This window comes from Bidens hawaiensis, unplaced genomic scaffold (assembly GCF_021521415.1).
Source record: "Bidens hawaiensis isolate Kalapana, Puna unplaced genomic scaffold, B.hawaiensis_p1.1 tig00036887_1, whole genome shotgun sequence".
NCBI classification, from domain to species: Eukaryota; Viridiplantae; Streptophyta; class Magnoliopsida; order Asterales; family Asteraceae; genus Bidens; species Bidens hawaiensis.
This window is the reverse complement of record NW_027505450.1, coordinates 48,188-69,649: the sequence shown is the minus strand read 5'-3', so window position 1 is coordinate 69,649 and position 21,462 is coordinate 48,188. Positions and strand designations below refer to the sequence as shown.

General features: G+C 34.8%; 1 protein-coding gene and 1 long non-coding RNA gene across 2 annotated transcripts; one reads left to right on the top strand and one right to left on the bottom strand.

Moving 5' to 3' along the window:
• Nucleotides 1-45: 45 nt before the first annotated feature.
• Nucleotides 46-1,404, bottom strand: LOC143613251 (uncharacterized). The gene is made up of 3 exons (XR_013150079.1): nt 1,355-1,404; nt 1,138-1,200; nt 46-454 (listed from the first exon to the last, which is right to left on the bottom strand). It is a non-coding gene; the product is annotated as an uncharacterized LOC143613251 (long non-coding RNA).
• A 13,582-nt stretch (nt 1,405-14,986) lies between these two features.
• LOC143613245 (mechanosensitive ion channel protein 8-like) lies at nt 14,987-18,244 on the top strand. Its single transcript, XM_077087007.1, has 5 exons — nt 14,987-15,029; nt 15,765-15,874; nt 16,929-17,219; nt 17,319-17,521; nt 17,980-18,244. The coding sequence occupies exons 1-5, from the start codon at nt 14,987-14,989 to the stop codon at nt 18,242-18,244; spliced, it is 912 nt and encodes a 303-aa protein (XP_076943122.1).
• Nucleotides 18,245-21,462: the final 3,218 nt, after the last annotated feature.

The following is a 21,462-nucleotide window of genomic DNA, read 5'->3' as shown; positions in this document are numbered from 1 at the left end:
TGAATCTAAAATAAACTAAGATTAAACAAAGTGCACGCTTACAGAATAAAATGATACTGTAACATTGCATAACGCATTTCAAGAGAACACAACTGTGTATGAGCTTTACATACAACATACCATATATAATTTTAGCCATATCGACATTTTTCCGGCAGCAGCTGCTAAATAAAAGACTAATTCGTCTTAGTTTGTAGTTCCAAGCTATCCTTCTCTCCTAAACTCACCAGCTTCTGCATAAAACCATCCATTGGTTTAGTTGAGTTAGTCTTATTATGAAGTTCCAAGTCTCCTTTTCCGCCAACCTCGCAACATTATATACAGATCTCCCTCCACGTTGCTGCAATGTGAAGCGCTGTATATACAACTACAGTGATCGAAAACCGTATCGATCCCCGTCTAATTGATGCTTCATATAGTGGAGCATAAAGCTTCGAGTTCACACTTGGACAATCTTAAAAACAAATTACAAAAGCATGTTAGCAATGTCTTTAACTCTTTCCCTCAAGGCTCAAACTATAAACAAGTATATTCACGAATATGTCACATATTGTTCATCCATAAAACGTTATGTTTAACTAGATATATATGTATATTAACACATATTTCACATTCAAATGGAATTACTTCCATAAATATAAAGAAAACCATCTAGCATAACCAAAAAAGTAGCATATTAACTTGTAATTAATTGAGTTGTGGAAAACTTAAATATGCCCCAAATCAAATCAAAATTTTCTGGTATGCTCAAAATAAAGGCGTACAAAATTCGGTTTTCTCGCCCAAACAAGTTAGGTTGAACCCGGTTCCGATCTGGGTTATCAAAGTCAAAACCAGTTTGAGTTGGACCCGGTTTTAAAGAAGGTCAAAGATCGGATAAGATTAGTATGAAGCCGGGCTTTGACCAGTTCAATTCAGGTTCAAACATGTTCCAGTTCTTGTCAAACCAATTACTAATCGGTCTCGGTTATAAACCAATCACCATAGCAAGAATATAATATAGTGTTTACCTTAGACCCAAGGTGGGAGACACTTCTGCTGAATCCAATTTAACGCATTTCAAGAGAACCCATTCATGATTCTTACTCATCCAAGAATCACCCATAATGATATGGCAATCATGAATAACCTTTCTACCATCGATGTCCATCAGGGCTTTGTACCGACTCATCATAATCTGATCCATTTGTGTACTTGCATCTACAGATTCTAAACATAACACAGTGTTGTAAGTATTACTTTGTTTAGAGGAAACATAAACAGATAATTAATTGGTTCAAGATTAGATGGGTTGATTCGTGTATGTATGTTCAGATGATAAAAGTAGATAAGCAAGAGAGTTGTCAGAAGTTACCTGATTTGGCTCGGAGATTTGGAGTAGAGAAAGCGGCGCACTGAATGTATGCGATTAGGTCGTATCTATCGACGCCGTTTTATACTCTCAGTTTGGAGATTAGGTAGGTTACTGATGATGAATGATTGAGATTTTTTTTTTGTTTTGTTTTGTCTAAGAGCATCTCTACCGGGGTGGGTGTGAAGGTTTTTGGTGGCATGGAATGGTGCGAACAAAAGTTTACGAATGGATACAAACGTTTGTGTTAGGTTTTGTTTGTATTCTCAAACGTTTTAGAGGTGGGTTTGTAGTAGCCCACCACAACCACTACACACAAATCACACACACATATATATATATATATACATATATATTATATTTTAATGGGGTTTAGATTTGTTTATTGGTGGAGAAAAACTGAGGTTTTTTTGGTGAAAATTTAGAATATGATGTGACAATGGAATGGATGTTTGAATTGATTTATGACTAAGGGGATATTTGAAATTGCTTATTTTCATCAACTTAAAGCATTCTCAACCGGTTCTTTAATTTTGTGAGTGTACTCTTTATTTTTTAGAGTATGGTTATGAGTGGTTGTGAGTAGAGGAGACAGAAAAATTTACTGTTCGTGTTTAAATTTGGAGAAACACTCTTCACATTCTAAAATTTTTAAATATTTATCTAAAGTGGTTGTGAGTATAGGAAAGAGAAAAAATAATAATAAATGTATAAAAAGTATTATTAATTGGAAAGGAAAAAAGAAAATGTAGTGATTTTTAATGTAATTTTAGATTTGGAGATAGAGAATGGATTGGGAATACTCTTTTAAGTTATTAACTTTTTAAAAAATAACTAGTACAAGGTCTGCGTTTTGCGGCGGTAGCGTTGATACACGTTAACCTGTGCGTCGTGATGGGACGTTGATAAAACATAATGTTACTAAAGTTTGTACACACACTATGATTGGTCTGGTTTTAATAAAATTTATATCGAAACGTTAGAAAAAGTAATTCGTTATACTTTTCAAACCCGAAAACCCGACCAATTTTAAATTTTCAGTTTTGTATATATATATATATATATATATATATATCTCAAGTTTCGTTTAATGTACTTTATATTCGTCGATTTTTATTTGAATACGTTAAATCGGCCCGATTCATCGTTTACGCGTATCTTTGTTCATTATCATCGTTAATATTATATTCACGATGAATTACGTTTATCATTCGTTTGATTTCGTTTCATTTTATCCATTTCACAAAACTCCGGGATTTAAATTCTAAGTTAAACAATTTACCAAATACGAGTATAATTTAAGATTATCCAAGTTTTTAACTATTTATTACATTTTTATAACATTTCTAAGTTCGAGGTTTAATTCGTAATTATACTTAAATCCTGTTTTAAAACTAATCTGAAACATGAAGGGTCAAAACTGTAATATATTATTTTATAACATGTTTTTCCGGCATTCAACACCTCCAGCGAAGTCCAGCGTCAACAGTAGGTTCCGGCGACACATAAATACATTGTAACTCGCAATTTACGACTTGTAACCTCCTTAACCACTAACGGCGACCTTAATCAAACGTTAATAACCCGTAATAACGATCGTTAATGGAAGAATTAAACCCGTGATCGGTCGGAATTTTCATTAAAATGTAATAACGGTATTCGAACTATAGATAGGTTCCTAATCGTCTTCTAAATCTGTCCTTAACATCAAAGCTTACTCACAAACACCCTTTAATCCTAAATTAATCATCCATAGTCCGCTTCCGACCAAACTCCATTCACCGTCAAATCGTTAATCTATCAGGTAATTGTTATATGCAAAATGATTGTTTTTAGATGTTAATCAAAACCCCTAGGTTAATTAAACCAAACAAAGAAAGGATTTCATGAATTAGAACTCTAGGGCTTGTATTGTAGAAGATGATCTTATAATCTTATATTTATACTTTTATTTCCAACCTTAATCCAATTAACCAAGCTGGTCCAGTGGGTAAAACCTTGAGCTAACACCCACAGACCCGGGTTCCGGGTCTGTGCAGGTTTGTTGTTTAATTTTTCTTAACACCATTTATTTATATTTTATTAATCAAATAAATTATTTAAAAATCATAATAAATAAAATAAAATTATTTTAAATCAAATAAATTTTTTATAAAATAAGTATAAATTATATTTCACCATTTCTCATACAAAACCAACCTTCAAAACTGTTAACTCGTTAAATATAATTCTTTTGTTAATGTTAATTCGTAAACCTTAAATTATTTAACTTTTGATTCGTTAAACCGTTAATATTCGTTTTAACTCACAAACGTTAACCCGTGCCTAGCTAATATCATATTTATCATATTTACGTAAAGTTATTAATGAAATAATATTAAAATATTTTTAAACCGTTAAAATTCCGTTAAAACATAATATTATTAAAATAATCAAATGCCTTAAAATTAGTAAAAATTATTATATATTCCCAACAAATTATACATTTATAACAGGTTTCTTCTTCAAGAAGAAACGTTAATTTAGATATAATCTTAGTATGTAAAATATGATGTTTCTTAATAAAGAAACATTAATCTGACTATGTCCCTTGTATATATAAAACTGTATGTTTCTTAATCTTAAAGAAACAATATTTCAGCTAAGAACTTTGTATAGAAATATTATATTTCTTAATCATAAAGAAATATTATTATGACTATAACTTTTGCTTATGAAGAGTTATATTATGCTTATCTGAAATCAATGTTTGGGCTATACTCCTGACTTATGGTCTAAGCCATTATTATAATAAAATAATAACTTAATCAGAACCCTACCTCACACGGGTATTCGGAGTTAGTTGTCTAAGATTGATCGAGCGGCACCTCAACTCTATATTGCGTTCTACAGCTTAGACTGTCAGAGCTTCGGAGCTTGGCACGTATTACGAGGTGCGGCACACAAAACGAGGCTAAGTGTGAAAGTGAAGTGGTTTTGATGTGAGTTGGAAAGTGCCGTACACCCTCCTATTTATACTCGATTTTGAGTTTCTTCGCATCGCGCGAACCGCCATGAAGTTGGCTGAGTCATCAGATGCTCTGCCACGTGTCGCCACGTGTCCATACGTGTCATGCATGCAGATTAAGTTACTTTGCGTCGTGTGAAGGAATACTTCGCGTAGCGCGAAGCTGTACTAAGTCGGTTTAACTATTGTGTCTTTCGCATCGCGCGAAGATTTGAGACCTAATCCTTCGCGTCGCGCAATGGAAGGAATTTCATATTTTCATTTTCAGTCCTTGTACTATCCAAAAATACTAAAGTGGCCCTTATGCGGCTCGCGGGATGCGAGCGTGAGAAGTGCAAAGTGCGCCATCAAAACGCCACATTACGCCCATCGCCCGAGTTCGAGTCTGAGTGCGTGCGCGTCGGGTGCTTCGCACCCTCCTCTAGGACTATGGAAAGTGGTTAGCCACATAAGAATATTACTATGAAAACTCTCTTCCTTATAAAGAGCTTACATTTCTTTTCTTCTTTCCATGTGGGACGAAATTTTCTTATTTCCTTAAAATGAGATGTCTAAATTTTCTTGTCTCATTTTCCCATTACTTGTCTTGAGAATATATTTAATCCCTCATCTTTCAAAGTTGACATAAAAAACCCAAAATATGGGATTTTCCGAGGTGTTACAACAGGGAGCCATTCCATTTGCTTGCTATCCATTTCAAGTGTTTTGGTAGGTGAAAAAGGGAAGTGGTTTTCAATTTATAGAAGATAAGATGGTGCGGCATGGCCCCGTGCTTGATAAATCATGACCCGTTCTTTGCAACAGAATAAATGTTTAAATCAGAAAATTGTACGGACTCGGCGCGTATCGTGCTGACGATTCCTAGGGTGACCACGACCCGTGTTTAGCAAAGCACGACCTCGTGCTTGAACACCTGATGCATTTTCTAAGTATTTTCATTACGACGCTTAGAATGAGAAATTGGAGAAAACTTATGATTTTAAGGAAATAAGATTAAGTCATAATTTTACCTTTATTGATTAAAAGAGACCTAATTTAACACAGGATCGAGATAAGCTTGATATTCCTAGCACATGTGCCAAATCCTCTTGATTACACAAAAAAAAGAACAACAACATCAACCTAACTACCCTAAAACAGACTACCGCTAAACGGGTCTCCCCATCGAATGGACCTGCTGGAGGGAAGAAGCTTGAGCGGACAATTTGAAACCGGATTTGCTCGTTAATCTCCCACATATCCATTTTTAACATTTTCCACTGATTCAGTCAACTCTAGGAGACGTTGTTTGGCTAGTAGGTTCATCTCCGTGAGTTCACGGATAAGCTCTTGAAGCTTCAGTAGCATCTCGGTCTTGGTTGTGGCTCAAGTATCGGTTCTTGGTTGTCGTGAAACGGAGGTGCAAATTATATTTAGAAATGCAAATACAATATGTACAAATTATATGACTGTGGATTGGTGCAAGAAATGCAAATACAATAGGTGCAAATTATACCCAATCAGAATGGTCAGGCACGACACCTGTACCATGCTTTTTCTGTTTCAGTCAGTCTGAACTTGTATTTTTGCAGCGATGATCGTGGCCCTCAAAACACAGCCACGACACCGTGCTTGGTGAAGCACGGGCCATATTTTTACCCTTATATATATATATATGGGCGGGTTAAAGTAAAGAGATAGTTTTCTAGAAAGAGTAACAAAACATATAGATTCTTGGATATAAGATCTAGTGGTTGAGATTAGTAGTTTTCTAAAATACCAAATAATTTAGGCTTCATAATATTCTAGATAGAGTTACATAGTTTCCTAACTCCAAATTTTATGTCATTCCTACTCTTCTAGAAAACTATGTACTTTTATTTTAACCCATATATATACATGCATATATATATATATATATATTGGGGATGAATCTTTTGAAAACCATGTTGAGTTTTAAGAACTTAAGAACTCCATTCTATGCCACACATTTAATTAAATTGATTGAAATATGTGGTTGAGATTAAATCGGACAAAAAAGTCAAAGTAAGAGAGAGAATAAAGATGTAACTGATTACACTAACTTTTACGTCCGTTACACATGTGTAAAAAGTCGACTCGGTGGGTAAAAAATTCTGTAATTTTTTTACGTGCATGTAACCTACATATATTACGCATGTGTAAAAAAAATTCTAAAACAGAATTGTTACACTGAGTTCTTTCGAGTTTTTAAAACTCAAAGTGGTTCTCATTTGAAGTCTCCCATATATATATATATATATATATATATATATATATAGAGAGAGAGAGAGAGAGAGAGCAAGGTTAAAATAAGAAGTCAATTTTTCCTTAAAAGTGTAGGAAGAGATGTGGACCGTTGGATTTAATAAGACACATAGGGGTAAGATGTGCAACAATCATCTATTTTTAATTATGGAATAAAAATACCTATTAACTAAAATCTCTTATTTTTTGCTAATTCATTATTTAATTTTCCAATAGAAGCCACAAAAGTCACCAAACATGATTGAACAGTTGCTGACTTCATGATTCTATTTAATTTTCTTTTGTGGTCCAACAGTTTCCGACTTCATTATCGCCGCTCCAGAGCTCCGGGGAATAGATGTCGGAATACAGAGTTTCAAAGATTTATTCCAGTCAAGATTAATCGATTCCGGCAAAATAAACGAATCAAGCAAACATACAATCATAGTCACCTGAAACAGGTTGCTGCTAAAACATTTAATACCGATCACCCTACTAGACGTAGGAAGAAGCAAAACAACGACGCTGATAGATCTAGGATCTGTGATGGGTGGCGCTATGGTGATTTCGCCCGTTGTAGCGTGCGAAGATGGAAGTAACGGCCATTGGTGTTGTAAAGTGTTTGGTGGTGGCGGCGGCGATGGCCGGAACCCCACCAACGGAGACGACCGGAACCCCATTGACGACGACCTGTGATGGTTGTTCTTTCCTTATTAATGTTACCAAAGTTAAATAAAGTATAAAGCTTGCTTCATGGAAATTGGTGTTCATTTCCTTGATGTTCGAAACCAGTGATGTTCATCTTCAGTTATTCATGGAAATTGTAGGTTTATATATAAGTGTGTGCGTGTGTGTTTTTTTTATCTTTTATGGGTATATGTATAAGTGTGTTTTTGTTCTTGGTGTTCTTAGTGTTCTTGATGTTGTGTTCTAAATATGGATTAATATTTGGTGTTGTGTTTTAAAACACACTGTAATAAAGATTACGATGTGTTTTTGGTGTTCTAATTTAATTTTGTTTCCATATATAATATAACACACTGAACGAATATGCCCTTAGAGTGTTATAAAACAAGAATAAAAAAAAATACACCGCCTAAAAAAACACACTTTCCATCTAGACCATCAGATCATCAAATCTAACGCACCAGATTACTTCTTATACTTTTTAGACACACTCCACTTCTTATTATAACTTCATCATATATATATATGTATGTATATATGGTATGGATCCTAAGAGAATCCTTTGCAAATTGAGAACTTTGAGAACCATTTTGGACCACTAAATTAAAAGCCTTTAAAAAATATATTAAAAATTATAAAACAAAAAAAACAAAAATTTTTAAAAAGTAAAAAAATCAAAATTCTTATATTTCATTCTGGTTTCATAAAAAAAAATAATTCGTATTATACCTATACGCATGTGTATAATTTCATTTTATCTCTAGTTACGTAATATACATATATGTACATTATCATTTACCTTAAATTATTCATATATATATATATATATATATATATATAAAGGGGAGATTTCAAATAAGAACCTCTTTGAGTTTTAAGAACTCGAAAGAACTCAGTGTAACGATTTTTTTTACACATGCGTAATATATGTAAGTTACATACACGTAAAAAAATTACAGAATTTTTTACGCACCGAGTCGACTTTTTACACATGTGTAACGGACGTAAAAGTTAGTGTAACCACTTACATCTTTATTCTCTCTCCTACTTTAACTTTTTTGCTAAATTTAATCTCAACCACATATTCCAATCCATTTATTAAATGTCTGGCCTGTAATGGAGTTCTTAAGTTCTTAAAACTCAACGTGGTTCTCAAAATATCCCTCCCCTATATATAAATGTGTATACATATATGGAAAAGGGTTCAAATAAGAATAAATAGTTTCCTATGAATGGTAAGAACCAATAGACTTTTGACATTTGGCATTAAAACCTATGATAAAAGAATAATTTTAAGAAACTATGTCGGTTATAATGATGAAAGAGTAATTCTAGGAAACTATATCGGTTTTTGGTAATTTTAAATTTCAACCATTGATTAACATAATTCAATGGCTATGATTTATTTATACTTTTCATAGGAAACTACTTATTTTTAGGATAACCCTCCTTACATATATGTATAATTTAGCTACACTGGGAATTTTTTTTATGAAACCGGGATGATAAATAAGAATTTTGGTTTTTTTACTTTTTTGATTTTTGTGTTTTTTTTGTTCTATTTTTTTTTGGTCCAAAATAGTTATCAATTCCAAAAAGTCCTCAACATGATCTTGATCCTATATATATGCATTACCTAGTTTAAGGAGGGTAGCCATTGGCTAGACCCTAACACTCTATTGATCGTCACCTCTGAGACTTTTTCAAGTGGCCCATCGATGTATGGTTTATGTCGATGACCAATGACTTTGAAAGTTTGACCGTTGGGGATTGAGATTTCAACTCTTACATAGTAAAAACTTTTTGGAGTGCATGAGTGTATTATATATAAAATTGATTGTTTTTAAGACAGGATCAGGTTTAAATTTAATAAAATTATTTTTATTAAGACTGAACCACCCACACAAATAGACAACGGATAGTCAACATAACCTTTCAGAAGGGATATGACCCTTTGGAACTACCCTCCAGGGTATTTTTTTTTTTTTTTGTTTGTGGGTTGCTGGCAGTGGTGTTTTTGAGGGTGGTGTTTCCTGTGGGTAATATTGCTCTCGGCTGGTACCCGAGCTCCACATCCTCCACCCCAATAGACTTAGGTATTTTACATGAAATGATGCGTTTGACTAGTATAAGTAGAATTGCTGGTACATTGCGTGTTTGATTTGGTTTCTGGAAAAGATAGTGTATTGGTCCCCTCATTATATTCCAACGGAAGAACATCTATAGAAATTGTTGTTATTTTGTCCAACACATTTAAAATTATCGTACCTGTCAATACATCTCTCACTCCCTAGCTAGTTAATTTTCTGATAGATAAGAAAGTTGAATTTCTCCTCGACTGATGATCATTAAACTAACGCCAATCATGTCACTACCAACTACCGAATGAACTTTACCAAGCAAATTATCAAATTATATAATTAAATTAAAATGGAAAAGAAAAGTTATTATCAACCACTTAAATTTTCTTTTGTAACGACAAAATAATATCTCAGTACTTGCTCCTTGTGACTGTCACTGTGTAGCCTGCTTCTACACCCAAAAAAGTATCATTTGATTTGAGTCCAATTTTCTCAAATCTGAAGACGAGTATTGGAAGATTATTTACTACAAATGAAGAGAACCACATCACCGGCCAAACCGTCATTCAACTTCCGTCAAATTCAGCTGAGGAAGTAGAGCCAGGTGAATACAACTATGGCTCGTCTACACCAAACGAGATTACACTCCCAATTGACCAGGTTGATGAATCACGAGTGGTTCGACAGTTGTCTACTGCCCATATTGAAGAAGATGAAGTCTCGTTACTTGAGGATATGCCTCATAAGTACAACAGATTAATATATAACCCAAGGATTTTACTTAATTTAGCCTTGCACATGTTATGTGTAGTTTACGGTTTCACGACTTGCAAAAAAAACAAAGTATTTGAATATGTGGTCTTTGCATTCACGGTGTTTGTATTTGGGAAATTAGGTTCTCACCTGGCTATTGAAAACACAATGTTCATTATGGAACGACACTTGTTCCTTCGGAAACGAGTTCTCTAATGCGTTTACTGTTTAACAAAAGTTCGAATCTGTATATTTTGGGTGGGAATGATTTTGATAGTCTGGCAATGCCTAATAATTGAACACTGCATGATGTATGGAAACAGGGTCTCGCCATACATAACCAAGATTGGTGTTTGTGTGTTTGTGGGAACACTTGTTTGGTTTTTAAAAACTTTGTTGATTCAAGTTCTTGTTTCTAATTTCCACATTACAACGTTTTTTGATCGGATTCAAGTTTCTATACTCTGCCAACGCATACTCGAAACGCTCTTGTGCTCACCTATGCAAGAACAAGAGGTGAGAGATCCACGGATGATGGAAGATAAAAAAATCTCCGTTGGTCAGTTGCAAAGGATGAACCAGCAGAATATATCTTCATGGAATATGATGAGGATGATGAATGATGTTATAAGTGAGAGCATGTTGACTATCTTAGATGAAGCTTTGGTCACTCATATTACCAACGAAAACCAGGCTGAATATGCGGCCATGAAGATATTTCAGAACGTTGTTGTACAAAATGGATCTGAGTAAGTATTATAGTTTTTGGTGTGCCTCTCCTTATAATGTTATTTTTCTTGATACTATTGCTAATGTTTCTCTTTTAAGATTAAGCCTCTGTTATTTTCAGTTTCAAAGTTTTTCGGTATCAAAGTATTTCTTTTATACATATGATTTATAAAAATGTGTTTCTTTTTCTTCATTTATTAATAGAAACGTTTATTATAAAGAATGATTTTTTAAAGATTTTATTTTTATATTGTCAGATACTTGTTTATTTTGTATTGTTTTTTTTTAATTTATATTATGTTTAGTCGTTTCAGCATCAACAAAAATAAGCTAAAGAAGTTTATTCATCTATTATATATTTCAAGTTTTATCCATTTGTATGTCCTGACAGAAACATTTATCTAGAGGATTTGGTGCGGTTGTTGGGGGATGACAAAGCATTAAAGAAAATTGGACTCCTTGATCCAGCAAGTGAGATGAAAAAATTAGCAAAGGAGCTTTTAGAAATTGGGTGGTACGGTTACTTATTATTATTTATTCATATCGATTACACATAATGGTTTCTTATAAAACATTAACTTTTGCTGATTAGTTTATGGTTCACCTATATATATATATATATATATATATATATATATATATATAGGCTAAGTATAAAATGAAAACCCACTTGAGTTGTGAAAACTCTAGAAACTCATTCTCAACCACATGTTTTTAATTAATGTTTAAATCAACTCATTCTCAACCACATGTTTTTAATTAATGTTTAAATCTTGTGGTCTACAATTAAAATGAATAAAAAATATAAATATAAATATAAGTTTTTCTCTCTCCTGAAAACATATATAAAAAAATGTTTGGCGTGAATAATGTTATTTTTCTTGATACTATTTCTAATATTATAGTGCTTAATCTAATTTTCTATTTAACTTCTTTTTTAATTAAAAACTAGGTTAGGTGGACAAAGGAAATCTATATTAATACAATGGGATCTTATTATTAAAACAAAACTTAGGAGGCAAGACTTTGGGTGGCTATCAATTTACCCGTTAGATGGGTCAAATTTATCACCTCTAACTAACGCTATAAAGTATTAAGTTTCCATATTTCATATCTTTGGGTGATGAACATGTGCAAGCATTTGAGCTTGAAGTGAAAGATGTACATATATGTTCAATTTTGTAAATTCTTGTTGTAAGTTATTTCATTTTCTGTTTTGTTTGTTGTTTCCTTTGTTTGTTTGTTGGGCTTCTTGCTAGTTATCCCCTTTTTTTTTCTCTCTAATATTATTGATCTTTCAAAAAGAAAAAAAGTATTAAATTTCCGGTCATGTTGGTTTTTTTTCCTCCCAATTTTTGTGCGATTTAACATATAGGAATGGGATATACATTTATGCAAGATCTTGTATTGAATTTATAGTAATTACGAAAAGGAAGGCACGTTAATATTCCGGATGCATATCATAATGGAGTACATACATAGTGATGATTTGGAATAAGCTTGAACATCCTAATTTTGCAAACGTCAAAATTTTAATATATATTAGGGATAACATCAAAGAATAGTAACAAAGTTTCACCATTGTTTCAATTTGATCACTCATTATTTTCTTTATCTTAATCAGGTCACTCAAGTTTTAATTTAATGCTCTAATCCTATAGGTCCGGCCGATAGGGTGGATCTAACAACAATTCTTGAATCAATCTACTTGGTGCTTAGCGGAAATCACACCAAGCTATCTAGATCTCGGATCTTGTTTGTGTGTTAGTTTATTTTCGACTTTTGCTAGAGAGAAAGTTAGTTGGATAAGATAAGAGTTTTCAAAAGCTTAGTTCTCTCATGCACATGCTTCCTATTTATAGAGAAGAATGGCATGAGACATTTACAATATAATAGCCCAATGGGCTTTATGTACAAATGGCCTTGGGCCCAATACAAAGACAAGTTTAACAAAATACATACAATACAAAAGACTAATCATAATACAAAACGAGGCCCAACAATCTCCATCTAGTCTTTAGTATTGTCGCTTGTCTTCGTCTTCAATCGGTGTTATACTCCTGAGCACCGTCTTTGGAAAGTGGAAGTTCAACAAGTTTTCGGGCAAACTAGCTGAAGGTGTCAACTATCTTATCGGTACTCTGTTTCCTAATATCCTCCAATGTGGGCAAAGGCAAGTTGTATAGCTTCAAAATATCTTCCTTGCTTAGCCCCATCAACTCGTGCTCGTCAAACACATGCAGTGGATGCATGGTTTTGAAGTGAATGATGGCTTCACCCGTATTATTGTCGAGTTCCCAGCAAATGAAGTCATGCAGGAGATTAGGCAAGAATGGTTCTCCATGATAGACGGTATGGCCTTCTCCTCGGCATCTCATATCTCCACATTGTTCTTCTCTTGCCGATTGTTGGGTCTCTCTCTGTCGGATGCTTATAATTCCGACCTTTATTCAACTCGAAGTTGGCGTAGTCCTCCTTCGACTCACCATCCATGTGGCGCTTGAACCACCCATCTTGATCCTTTTCACCAATACCGTTACCTACTGCCCTCCTAAAGTAGTTCATGTTGAGTTTGGGCAGGGTATGCATCTCGGTTGAGTGCAAGTAAGTGAGGTCCCCGTTTACCCTTCGCAACGCCCAAGAGTTGCTACCCACGTGAAATTTAGCATAGGCAATCAAAGAATCATCGTGGTATGGGTAGTTGCGGCAGCGAGAGCTAGCATGACTCGTAACACAATGCCATTTCCTCTTTCGTTGGTGGGCACTTGTGTGGAGTCAGCTGCCAGGGCAAGAATGGGTTCAGCTTTAGGAGCAGAAGCTTGAACTTCTTTTGGAGGCGTGTCAGGACGTGGTGAGTAATAGATACCAACGTCCTCTTCCATTGCTCCTTCCTTCTCGGGAGATGAGACGAGACCTGCAAAATCACATGCATCAAATAATTCATTAAAAACATCCTCCAATGCAGCATCTCGGTCCCTAACTCCTTTTGAAGCCTTGGTAGCAGCAGGGGTTTCATGTGGTTCGTCATTATGTGAAGCAATTTGTGATTCCGCTCCTCCACCACCACCTGCTGCACCGGTACCACCGTTTCTACCGTTTTCGTCATCACCTTCATCATCATCATCATCATCATCGTCATCGTGGAAGCAATCACGGACGTTCTCATCATCGTCCTTATCATCATCTTCATCATCACCGTCTTCCTCTTCTTCCTCAGCACCACCAGCTCGGGATGCCGATCCTCCAACTACCGGAGGTACCGAGCTGGTTCCAACAACATTTGCGGCTCCGCCAACATGTGGTACAATGATACCCACAGTTTCTTCGCCCTCCAAACCCACTGCAGTCTCCAAGACGACCGTCACACTAAGACCAGCTGACGGTTATCCTTCAGTGTGTGTCCTTTCTCCTGTCCTCTTCCAACTCCCAAACACTGAATCAATTCGGTCCCCGAGCATGTTAAAATCATCGTCGCGCATGCCGATCAGCTCAGAGGCCGCTTGATATTTGCTCGCCATCTCTTCATTTATCTTCAACAGAAGCTCGTTTAGACAATCTTGGGAGGCAGTCTTCACTTTGAGGGACTCTATCTCGGTTCTGAAATTGGCATTTTCAGAGATAAGCGTATCGAAAGTTTGGGTGGACGCTTGCTAGCTCTCAATCATAGAAACTCGAGCATTTGTCGCTTCTTGCTCGATGAACCACTTGCTCACTGCCTTCTAGATCTGCATGAAGCTTTTGTTTGAGAACAGTGGCAGATGGCAAGGCTCGCTCCAGGGTCGTCACCCTGTCCCCGACCCTGGTACCCTCCTCCCGTTGAGCCGCGGGGGACATCGATTGTTTGTTGAGCAATAATTGTTGGCTGCCAACCCGCTTCTGGAGGGTCTCTATCCAATTCCTTTGGCTTTCCAATAATGTCTTATCCAGATCCCTTTCTTCTTCCAACTTGGCAGCCTTGCCAATAGTGCCATCTTCTCCCTTCTAGCCTCAACTTCCTTTTGCTTTAGAGTCTTGATGTACTCAAGTAACGCACGTTCACATTCAGCCTTCTTGGCGTTTGATTCCTCCAGCGCGATAAGCCTATTAAGGATATGATCAGCAAACACTGGGGACTTTTTAGACTTCCAGGTGGCTATGGGTGTGGGTGTAAAGAAGGTTGGTTTGGAAATGGTGGGAGGTACGTATGTCGGAATGGGTAGGTGGAGTTGTGGTTTGCAGTGGTAAGGTAATGGATTAAGTAGGAGGTGGTGGATTTATGGTTAGAGGTAGGGTTGTTGGTTGTTGTGGAGTTGTGGTTTCGGGTTGAGTCGTGGTGGAGATTTGTGTTCGTTTGGTTGGAGGTGAAGTGGTGAAGGTTTGAGACCAGAAAGTTGTGGTTCTCAATGGTGATGTGAAGGTAGGTGATTTAAACGGTGAGGATGTTATTGGGTCAGATGGTGAGGATGCCTTCTCCAGATCTACAACAGCAAATTTTAGAAACATTATATGCTGGAGGCTTGACATCTAATTTCTTTTGTTGACTTTATTGTGCCAACAATAACCTTATTTTATTTGTTGATTTTCAATTAGAAACCATGGTCGGGACCTATTACAACTTAACTACGTAGTAGTAACTTCCAAATTCTGTCGTTATCGTAGTAAGAAGTATTTCTTTTAATACATATGATTTGCTAAAAATGTGTTTCTTTTTTTTTAATTTGTTGATAGCGTTTATTATAAAAAAAAATGGTTTTTTACATAACATTTTATATTTATATTGTCAGATACTTGTTTATTTTGTATTGTTTTTTTTTTAATTTATATTAGGTTTAGTCGTTTCAGCGTCAACAAAAATAAGCTAAAGAAGTTTATTTATCTATTATATATTTCAAGTTTTATCTATTTGTATGTCCTGACATAAACATTTATCTAGAGGATTTGGTGCGGTTTTGGGGGGATCACAAAGCATTAAAGAAAATTGGACTCTTTGATACAGCAAGTGAGATGAAAAAAATTAGCAAAGGAGCTTTCACAAATTGGGTGGTACGGTTACTTATTAATAGTTATTATTATTTATTCATATCGATTACACATAATGGTTTCTTATAAAACATAAACTTTTGCTGATTAGTTTATGGTTACCTTTATATATATGTATTATATATATATATATGAGAAAATTACTGTTTGCGTCCGTATGGTTTTAGGGCGGAGACACAATGAGTCATCGAAATTTTTTTTTAACTGGTTGAGTTCTTGTGGTTTCAGAAACGAACAATTTGAGTCCCTGTGATTTTAAAAATGAATAATTTGAGTCCTTGTGGTTTCAGTAAAATGAAAGTTTACCTTGAAAATTAAGTAACGGAAGGGACTCAAATGATTCGTTTCTGAAACCACAGGGCTTCAACTAGTTCAAAAATTTTTTTCGGGGACTCATTTTGCCTTGAGTTGTGAAAACCCGCGAAAACCCTATGTAACATCTTTTTTTTTGTTACATGTAATATATGTTGTAACATTTAATACAAAACATCAAAAAAAAATGTTTTGCTATTTTTAACATTTTTTTACTAATTTTTATATATGTTTTCAGGAGAGAGAAAAAATTATATTTATATTTACATTTTTTATTCACTTTAATTGTGAACCACAAGATTTAAACATTAATTAAAAACATGTGGTTGAGAATAAGTTTCTAGAGTTTTCACAACTCAAGTGGGTTTTTATTTTATATTTTGCCTATATATATATATATGAGAAAATTACTGTTTGCGTCCGTATGGTTTTAGGGCTGAGACACAATGAGTCCTCGAAATTTTTTTTAAACTGGTTGAGTTCTCGTGGTTTCAGAAACGAACAATTTGAGTCCTTGTGGTTTCAGTAAAATGAAAGTTTACCTTGAAAGTTAAGTAACGGAAGGAACTCAAATGGTTCGTTTCTGAAACCACGGGGATTCAACTGGTTCAAAAAATTTTTTCGGGGACTCATTGTGCCTCCACCTTTAAACCACAAGGACGCAAACAGCAATTTTCTCTATATATATTTTGTGGTTTCATTCATTCTTGTTCATAAATATGTTGTGTTAAAATTCTGTTTCTAGCTTAATGTACTCCGGGAGCGTAGAGCTCTGGCACTGTCACTCGAGGACATAAAATCAAGCGTGGACAAGGTCCATCAAATGCTGAGTGTGTTTGTGGGATTCATAATATTTGAAATATGTCTTCTTATTCTTGAACTTGCATCAATAAAATCCGTTGTGTTTATAGTCTCTCAGCTAGGTCTTATAGTGGCGTTTGGAGTCACATATAAGAAAACATTCGACTCCCTATATTTCTTGTTTGTAGTACATCCTTTCGATGTTGGTGATCGATGTGAGATTAACGGCGAACAGGTCAGGTTTCAAAAGCTACCATAAAACCATGTATATTCTTTATCATTTCTTTTGTGGATTTTGATGATCTTTTTGCTGTTACGTACCTTATGTATGCAGATGATAGTTGAGAGAATGAATATATCAACAACTGAATTCTTGCATCATGGTAATCTGAAAACATCGTATGAGAACACTGAGTTGTCAACAAAATCCATTTCTAATTACCGTCGCAGTCCTGATAGGGTCGATTCCATTGATTTCCACTTCCATGCGCCACCTTCTCCCGAAATCAATGCTTTAATGATGGAAAGAATAGAATGGTAAGTAAGAAAAACCATTAGTTTGTATCATCGCTTTTGTTGATCGAACAGCTACCCAAGGGGATGGTGTTTGATATATCCTTTTTCATGATTACATAAACATCTTATACTTTCATTATTAATGATATGATTATTCAAGAGTTAAATGATACGTTTTTATATGCTATCTAAAGTTAGAAACAAAATTGGTTTTACACTTTTTATTTAATTTAATTTGCATTACTTCTAGTTTTTATTTCAAAAAAGTAATTTATGTACTAGCTTCAAGAAAGACTATTTTCTTCATGTATAACAATCAAGGGCGAAGCATTGTTTACCCTTGTGCGAAACTGTTTTCGTCCAAATTTTTAACCCCTCCCCCCCCCCCCCTCTCGTTTCGCCACTGATAACAATTACAATCACTAAAAATATTCCAATGCTGTTATTTTAACAAGAACTAGTTAACCGTGTGGTTGCAGTTATATCGAGAACAAAAGTGACTATTGGAAACCTGGGTCGAAGATGCTTCTAAGAGATGCCATGGACACCAACCAGATCAAAGTGTCATTACTGATTTCACACCGTATGAATTTTCAAGATATGGATGAAAGATTGAAAAGACGAGCACTTCTAGTCGGTGAGATGATAAAGATCTTTGACGATCTCAATATTGAGTGCTATATAATCCCAATGGAAATCAATGTCGGCAATTTATCAGCCTTGGCTTGGAATCGACTGCTTTGACTTGGCCTGCAAACTGATATCACATGATCACGATGTTAAGAACTTGTTTAAATATATGTTCTAAATCAAAGGCTATGCATTCAGTATTATAAATGTTGTTAGTTTGTGAGTAACACCGGATTATTGGTGATACGGTTCTTTGTCAAAATGTAACTCAGATCATGGGTTAGTGGGTTTTAGAATTAATCAATCAATCATACACAGTATTTCTCACAAATAGCCTAAGCTATCAGTAAGTAGTAAGTAGGGTCTGTAGACAAACCTTACCTCTATCCATAAGGATAGAGAGGTTGCTTCCGACGAGACCTCCAACTCGAAAGTAAATAAATATACACACATATAATAAAATAAAGTCGTAAAAAAATAGTGGGACTCAATCTATCAGTAACTAAGTACAGCTACAATAAAATAAGGTTGGTGGGTTTTAGAATCGTGGGACTCATACTTGTGAAGTAGTTTGGGTCTTTAGGGAGTGAGTCTCGGGTAGAAGTTCATATTAATTTTACTGAAGCTTTCTTCCTTTAGTTGTACTATTTAGGCATTTAGCATTACCTAGTACTGAAAAATGTGAACTAGTTACAACAATTATTTACAATTTTATGTTGTTTAAATCCACGGTGAGTAGTCGAGTACTAGGTGAAACGTAACTCAACTTCTTACTCCAATCTTCCAAGGAGACGATTATGAGTTCTAAAATATTAGGATGAAGACAATACTTCGATCTCAGGATCCATGAGGCTTGTGGAAACTAGGTTTCATGCAACATATACAGATCAAGTGTGGTTTGATTGGTACGTTTTATATACACGTACGCTATTAGAGACGCTATAAATATTGTTTTATTTGTGTTTATATGTTGTACATTATAGAAAATCAAAGTTAAACCATAAAATTTATATATTAACTAGTAATCGTACCCGTGCGTTGCTACGGGCCGAGTAAGTGACGTGTTTAGTTTGTGTTAAGACATGTTCATATGTTTATTTGTTTTATAGAGCAGCCACATCATTGGTAAATTAAAAGTTGATATGTCCAATCTATATCTATTCTTTCTAATAAAAACCTACAATGTTTTGCCGCTTGTCACTCCCACATTAATCCTCACAATTTAAAACCAATTAAATCTCTATAAAATCCTTCATTACCATTTATTTGTTAATTAATAACTATTAAATACTCATTTGAAGGATGCAAATAACTGAATAAATATCTAGATTGTTTTAAACACTATTTTACAACTGGTCTCAAGCTAGTATAACTATATAAGTAATAGTCTTTGCATACATATTTATCCATGGTTAGCCTAATAATATATTTTTTCAACAGCCTCGTGACTTCATTCTATGGTTAAAAGGCTCCTCCTTGCTGACCTTTGTTTAGTAGAGGGCCTTTTTCCTTCACATTTTGGAGTCGGGGTTGCGGGGTGAATTAGGAGTGCAGCTTGTGGTATGTCCATCGTGACAATGCTTTGCATCTCTGTCATGTTGTTGATAGCGAATACGTGATCTATCTTGATAGTTACCATCATCTCCTTTGTTTTTCTAACTGCAGTAAAGACGGGTTATGGGTTTCTTTCGGGAATTCACAAATATTTTAATATATGTTAAAATGCCAAAGAAAACACATTATAAAACTTACCAAAGAAAACATGAGCTGATACGCAAGAAGACATTGAACCGCATAGAAGGTAAAATGGCATCCAACTCTTGCTGCTTGATGCCCATATTCAGAAGTAAAACATTTCAAATTTGCAGACCTCAAGATCCAGGTCTGGCTCCTTCGACTCCTAACTCTAAGAGGTACTGATGCAGATGCAACCTTACTTGTTAAAAACATTATTACAAAAATATGTTATTCAATAATTGAGTTTACTTGTAGATCACATAATATCATCCAATCTAAAATGAATACTTACAACCAACGATCTTTTGATCAGTGATGGTAGAAAGCGGAGATGGCCCCACTGGCATCATGCTTTGAGATAGCCTGTTTCCAAACCACAAATTCATCAAATATATTCTTTATCATTTCTTTTGTGGATTTTGATGATCTTTTTGCTGTCACGTATCTTATGTATGCAGATGATAGTTGAGAGAATGAATATATCAACAACTGACTTCTTGCAACATGGTAATCTGAAAACATCGTATGAGAACACTGAGTTGTCAACAAAATCCATTTCTAATTACCATCGCAGTCCTGATATGGTCGATTCCATTGATTTCCACTTCCATGCGCCACCTTCTCCCGAAATCAATGCTTTAATGATGGAAAGAATAGAATGGTAAGTAAGAAAAACCATTAGTTTGTATCATCGCTTTTGTTGAACAACTACCCGAGGGGATGGTGTTTCGATATATCATTTTTATGTTTACATAAATATCTTATATTTTCATTATTAAAGATATGATTATTCAAGAGTTAAATGATACGTTTTTATATGCTATCTAAAGGTAGAAAAAAATTGGTTTCCACTTTTTATTAATTTAATTTGCATTACTTCTAGTTTTTATTTCACAAAAATTACATATTTAGTAATTTATGTACTAGTTTCATGAAAGACTATTTTCTTCATGTATAACAATCAAGGGCGAAGCATAGATCCATGTACGAAACTGTTTTCGCCCAAATTTTTAACCCCCTCCCCCCTAGTTTTTGTCCAAGATTCACCACTGATAACAATTACAATCACTAAAAAAATTCCAATGTTATTATTTTAACCAGAAATAGTTAACTGTGTGGTTGCAGTTATATCGAGGTCAAAAGTGATTATTGGAAATCTTGGTGGAGGATGCTTCTAAGAGATGGCGCGAACACCAACCAGATCAAAGCGTCATTACTGGTTTCACACCGTATAAATTTTCAAGATATGAAAGAAAGATTGAAAAGACGAGCACACTTAGTCGGTGAGATGATCAAAATCTTCAACGATCTCAATATTGAGTGCTCTATCATCCCATTGGAAATCAATCTCGGAAATTTACCAGCCTTGACTTGGAATCGAAAGCCTTTGACTTGGTCTGCAAATTGACATGATCATGTTGTTAAGAACTTGTTAACAAAATATATGTTCTAAATCAAAGAGACAAAGACTATGCATTCAGTATTATAAATGTTGCTCGTTTGTGAGTAACAACAGATTATTGGTGATACGATTGTTTGTCAAAATGTAACTCAGATCATGGGTTGGTGGCTTTTCGAATCGTGGGACTCAAACT